This window comes from Echinops telfairi, unplaced genomic scaffold (assembly GCF_000313985.2).
Source record: "Echinops telfairi isolate 266 unplaced genomic scaffold, ASM31398v2 ScPeMD7_27;HRSCAF=92, whole genome shotgun sequence".
Lineage (NCBI taxonomy): Eukaryota > Metazoa > Chordata > Mammalia > Afrosoricida > Tenrecidae > Echinops > Echinops telfairi.
The window spans coordinates 2,859,254-2,865,253 of NW_022103924.1; the positions used below are offsets into that span (position 1 = coordinate 2,859,254).

Sequence of the window (6,000 nt, forward strand, 5' to 3'; positions counted from 1 at the left end):
ACAGTGTTAGATGGGAAATAAGGGGTTTTGTGTTTTCTGGTTGGGAGATTCTGAAAAATGACTTCAGCCTGGCTAAGCAGCGACAGTGTGGTTTGAGCCACACAACAGGCAGCCAAAAGCCTTTCGGGTCTGTCAACACGGCAGATTCCAAAGTGAGTGTGGGGGAAAGTGGCCTTGATGGTGGTGATGGCAGGGGGCGTGCCTGGTTGATTGCCAGGCTATCAGAGGGAGCTCATAAGCACAGGATTATTAAAAGTAATAGAGATCAAATATTTTGATTGATGACGTTTGCAAAGTATCTATTAGGCTGACAAGTGCTAATTTGACACTATGCAGCCTCCTCCCCATTCCACCACCACCCCTTTCAATTTTGGATATCAGTTTTTTAGACATTAAATACCACTACTACAATAATTAATAAATGCAAGCAAAGATTCATTCATTCTTTGGTTTATGTATAAGTCAGAATATTTCCTGACATGACGCTTACAGGAAGATGTCCTAACCCCAAGCACTTATTTTCTTATGCTAGTGTTCCAGAATTAACATATTACCAGCACACCTCATGTGATACAGATAGAGATGCAGGCTTTTATTTTAGTAAGAGCTTGGAAGCTGTTTGTCATTGTTTCCGTCTCAATTTCTTTTGCAGAGGTAAGCCTCCGTTGCGGTGGACCAACTTTGACCCTTTGGAATTCCTAGAAGAGTTAAAGAAAATAAATTACCAAGTGGACAGCTGGGAGGAAATGCTGAATAAGGCTGAAGTTGGTCATGGTTATATGGACCGCCCCTGCCTCAATCCTGCTGATCCAGACTGCCCTGCCACGGCCCCCAACAAGAATTCTACCAGAGTAAGTAACAATCATGGATTCCTTTCAGAAGAGACCAAGAGGGGAGCGTCTTTCCTTCTCTACCCCCTCCTCCTTTAAACCCATGTTTAGTTCTCTTTAATATTTCCACTTTTAAGATTTTCCTCTCAACGGCTTTTTTGTTTATGGAACTCAGTTTGTATCTTGATCTAAATTTTGCTGCAGGATTTGCCATACGCCTCTCATTAGTCTGGTTATTAATGTTCTCTGTCTAACAAACAAGTCCTTAATGTACTGGATTTTAACAAGGCATTGTGACCTGCCTACTAATTCCTGTAATGATGTGGCTCTCTTTTCATTTTAGCCTCTTGATGTGGCCCTTGTTTTGAACGGTGGGTGTCATGGACTCTCCAGAAAGTACATGCACTGGCAGGAGGAGCTGATTGTGGGTGGCACCGTCAAGAACAGCTCTGGAAAGCTAGTCAGGTAATCACACACAGAGAGGCAAATCTGGGTGCTCCCACTGTCCCGTTTTCCCCGAAACCACTTCCGTTCTGACATCTGCAAGTGTGTTTGGATGAATACTTAACTGTTGTCCTAGCTAGCCTGGTGTAATAGAATATTGGAAGACCAGACCAGCTTGGGGGGAACAAAAGCACTTTGTGGGGAAGATTTTTAAAGATGGATTTGAGGTTTCAGCAAGACTGAAGTTACTGAGCAGGCTTTTAAAAGATTGGTCCGTTGTGTAGAAAATCAGGGCACATGTAAAAGCAAGCTTGATGTCAAGTGGGCAAGGGCCATTAGTCATAGCCTACCTTCCAGAGTTCAATTACGTGGGCCCAGTACAATCATCTTCTGTCAGAGAGAGACCAAGACCTAACTGCTAAGCAAGAGTTGACACTCTGAGCCAATGTCAAGCATTTAGCCTGTGATATCTCCCTTAGAATAGCCATCGGCTGGGATTTCTGCACAAGCAACTGTGCCTAACTGCGCCCCGGTATAGCCGGACAAACTATATACTCTTCTACCCTTCCTGTTTCACAGAATCAAAACTGAGAAAGGAAATTGCCTATTAATTTAATTTTGGGGTATATCTGTAAGAGGTTTGTAAGGTTACACCTTTAATATGGTACATCAGGCTATTAAACAAAATCACCATCCAGGCCCCATTTTAATGGAAACATGTGCTCAAATAGACGAAAAGAATTTCTTACAGTGAGTTGCAAAGGGGAGTGGTGGAGGGCGATGGAGGAAGGATGTGGGATACTCTGGGCAGATATGCCCACCCCCTTCATGAAAACTGCTTCCTGGGAATGTTTATGCTGTGCCTTCCTGCCCTCCAATCCCATCACAGCGCCCACGCCTTGCAGACTATGTTTCAGTTAATGACCCCGAAGCAAATGTACGAGCACTTCAAGGGGTACGAGTACGTCTCACACATCAACTGGAATGAGGACAAAGCTGCGACCATCCTTGAAGCCTGGCAGAGGACATACGTGGAGGTAAATCCTTAACACCTGGAATCCCGGTAGGCACTTAAGTTAGCAAACGCTACACGTTAATGGTATTTTTAAAACATTGTTTTTTGTTTTGCTTTGCTTCCCCATTGGAGTTTATTTTCAAAACGGAAAATTCTGGGGACTTCATGGAGTGTTTTCAACCTTGTTTTCCTGTCCTTGAAAATGGAAATCTTGGGCTAATGCTTATGTGAAAACCTGTCCAAGAGACACTAATTCTAATTGAGTTGCCGTAAAACATGGGTTAGTAGCCAATTGTGAACTTTAGAGCAAAGGCATAACAGCGTTTGCGAAACACAAAGCGAAGGAGACAAGGTGTCCGGAGCACATTAGCAGGGACTAGCATCTGTTCACAGCTGCAGGCCCTGGTTAGGTTGTGTGACAGGAGCTGGCCTTTGTTTCCCAAAGCAGTGACCTCTACGGAGCTGCGTGTGACCTTTTAAAAGTGACCAGTAAATGGGGGAGGGAGGGTGTTATCGTGGAGTGCCAGTAAGAATGGGTTTCTTTGGAATGGAGGAGAGCCAAACAGTAGTAGACTTAGGGAGAGACTAGCAGCCTTAGCATTAATTAAAGAAAGCAGTCGGAGGAACCAGCAATGACCCACTCTCGACCGCATTCTCACTGATTAGCTATAGGCTTCATTGCCCTAGACCCAGGGTCATTTTCCGTTAATCCAAGTTCAACCCCCCTACCCAGTGTGTTGCTTTTTTTCCCCCATGCATCATGAACAGCTGGAGGGGTAGCTTCTTGGCTTGAGGTCCGTGCCTTTCCTGGTTCTGTGGGGGAATTGACCTTTTCATTGTGATCACAGGTGGTCCATCAGAGCGTCCCTCAAAACTCCTCTCAGAAGGTGCTTTCCTTTAGCACGACCACCCTGGATGACATCCTCCAGTCCTTCTCGGACGTCAGCGTCATCCGGGTGGCCAGCGGCTACTTACTCATGGTAAAAACAGTTGCCCATCCTGGGTTGGTTTGTTTCCCTGGTTTGATTTTTTTTTTTTAAGTTTTATTTTTTAAGTTTTTTTTACCTTCCCATGATGACTTTGCTTTTTAACTTCTCTTAACCTACACTTGCATTTGAGACGAGCTTGTCAGCTTCATAACGGTTCCAAAAGTGGTCCTGTGGAGCGTTTTTTTCCCCTCCCATTTGTGATTCGCCCATCATTTTGTGTGACATCCGTAGTGTACACTCTTGTTAGTGTGGGGTTCATTGAGCTCTACTTTTGAGTTGGGGTGAGGGGTGGGGGAAAACATTAGAATCATTACACATTCTAATGTTTGGCTTTTTGTTTTATGTTCCACCCCACCCTCTCTCCCTCCCCCTCCCCCCCCCAACCCCCACCCCATGGTTCTGCTTGCAGCTTGCCTATGCCTGTTTAACCATGCTGCGCTGGGACTGCTCCAAGTCCCAGGGTGCCGTGGGGCTGGCTGGCGTCCTGTTGGTTGCACTGTCAGTCGCTGCAGGATTGGGCCTGTGCTCATTGATCGGGATTTCCTTTAACGCTGCAACAACTCAGGTACCGAAGGAACCATTCCTCCACTGTTGGTTTGCAAACGCCTTCCTCTCCAGGGCTCTGTCGAAGCACCCATCCACCTTAGCCAGAGGCACTTAAATTAAGTCTTCACCTTCAGTTGTCTCAGGTTGGGATGCTGCTTATATTGGGGGCAGTGAACAGGTCCAGGTGGGCTAGTTTCTTAGCAGAAATGCTTCACCCTTCGTGAAAGCCATGGTTCACATAGAGCAGGGGGGCTTCTAAAACCCAATTGCTGGGACCCAGCCTCGCTTGGTGTTTCTAATCCACTGGACTGCGCCTGGGTCTGAGGCGCTGCGGGTCTAGCAAGTTCCATGGAGCCTGGGTCTGTGCTCTTGAGACACACTGTGTGAGATGAGCGAGGTTCTTTCTCCTAGGTGCTCTGGGAAATTGGTGTACCTGACCCTTGGAACTTAGCAGGAGCAAGGCCTCCTGAAAATTGAAACCACTAGACGTTAGGTCAACTACCAAATTATGTTGTAGGTTGTTTTGGGGAAGCCACCAAGGGTGCTGGTGGCGCTGTTAGTGATGGCTCTAGGATTAATGAAAAGAGGCTCCCACGTCCAATGCTACTGTCCTCTGTTTGCGCTCAGGTTCTCCCCTTCCTTGCTCTCGGCGTCGGTGTGGATGATGTTTTCCTCCTGGCACACGCGTTTAGTGAAACAGGACAAAATAAAAGAATCCCTTTTGAGGTAACAGGAAAACAAAAGAAGAAAGCTTGGGGACAATGTCCTCATCCCCCCTAGTCTCCTTGCATCTTTTTGAGTCCCTCCCTCCGGTTGTGCGCCGCAGGGACCCTGCTCTTTGCAGGTCTAAGCGCTGTGGCTTTTCATTCTTAGGACAGGACCGGGGAATGTCTCAAGCGCACAGGAGCCAGTGTGGCCCTCACGTCTATCAGCAACGTCACAGCTTTCTTTATGGCCGCCTTGATTCCCATCCCTGCTCTGCGGGCCTTCTCCCTCCAGGTAAGTTTCCTCCACTAAATCTAGTGGTTGTGAGCGCCATGTTTATCATCCCGAGTCTACCTTTTCTCCATCGATGTGCTTACATTATTAAGGCCATAGGTGAAGTAGCTCTGGGGCTCTGTTAAAATGGGAGAGTGCTAGTCAAAGTAATAACCCCGATCCCTCCTCCTTGTCAAGCATGTAGCCCACACCTCCTTTAGCTGCACAGACAGACCCTTTATGTCACTGTGAGTCGCACTTAGCTCTGATTCACTGTGGCCCTGCCTAAAACTGAGCAGAGCCTCGCCGGCTTTGCTCCATCGTCACCAGCACTGGTTGTTACGACTAGATTGTCAACGACAGAGGGCTCCTTTTCTAGCTGTGTCAGGCAATATTCTCTTATGATCCGTAAAGGTTTCCCTGGTAAACTTTCAGACATCGATCACCAGACCTCTCTTCTAATCTGTGTTTGAGTGACCCCGCTGGTTTCTAAACTACCAAGGGAGTAGCTTCTGGTGCACTAGACCTACAGGTGGAGGGGTGCTGGGTTGTTCCTTTATCATTAAGCTAGAATGGTACCAAGGGCCACTCCATAGGGAACGTCAACGGAGTTCCTAGGTCATGAGCCCTCTGAATGCTTGCCTGGCATGGCCAGTTTTCTAGCTTCTGAACACTGCTCTCCTTTTCTTTAGCTTCTCCCCTTTCTTGTTGGCCACCTCAACCTTTCTGTTGATTTCCACAAAGCATCCCCAACACAAGGCAGTTGTGTATAGCACACTTGGTGACATCTTAAAGATCAAGTTGCAGTATAGCTCAGGGGAGATGGTACCTTGACATTCAACCCTAGATAGCACTAGGTGTGGCAGCACAATGTGTGAATGGATTGCTCATTTGGGGCCATGAAGAACTGCCTGCAGATAGTGTTTCTCTGTGACACGATTGCTTGTCACCTCTCCTGCCTTATTTCTATCTCCCCTCATCTCTCTTGTCTCTTCTTCAGCCCTCTACTCAGACTGTCCAGCATATTCAAATTGCCCTCACTTTCTTATGCAGGGCATCTTGAATGCAGGTCTGCCATGCCCAGTAGCCATCCAGGTGTTCTCTCAGGTTCTAGGAATCATAAGAATGGAGAATTCCCTGAAATAGGAATGCAATTACGGTCAGCTCTCAAAACTCAGCTGACTGCCACTGAGTCCAT

At 47.0% G+C, this 6,000-nt stretch overlaps 1 protein-coding gene across 2 annotated transcripts in view; it reads left to right on the forward strand.

Annotated features, from left to right (window-relative positions):
* The window catches only part of PTCH1 (patched 1), a 62,382-nt gene that overhangs the window by 27,328 nt on the left and 29,054 nt on the right, over positions 1–6,000 (forward strand). For both annotated transcript variants that reach the window (XM_045289423.1, XM_045289424.1), the window contains exons 6-12: positions 653–851; positions 1,174–1,295; positions 2,164–2,311; positions 3,138–3,269; positions 3,688–3,843; positions 4,452–4,550; positions 4,698–4,823. In XM_045289423.1, coding sequence (XP_045145358.1) covers positions 653–851; positions 1,174–1,295; positions 2,164–2,311; positions 3,138–3,269; positions 3,688–3,843; positions 4,452–4,550; positions 4,698–4,823 — 982 coding nt within the window. The remainder of the gene's footprint in view (positions 1–652; positions 852–1,173; positions 1,296–2,163; positions 2,312–3,137; positions 3,270–3,687; positions 3,844–4,451; positions 4,551–4,697; positions 4,824–6,000) is intronic.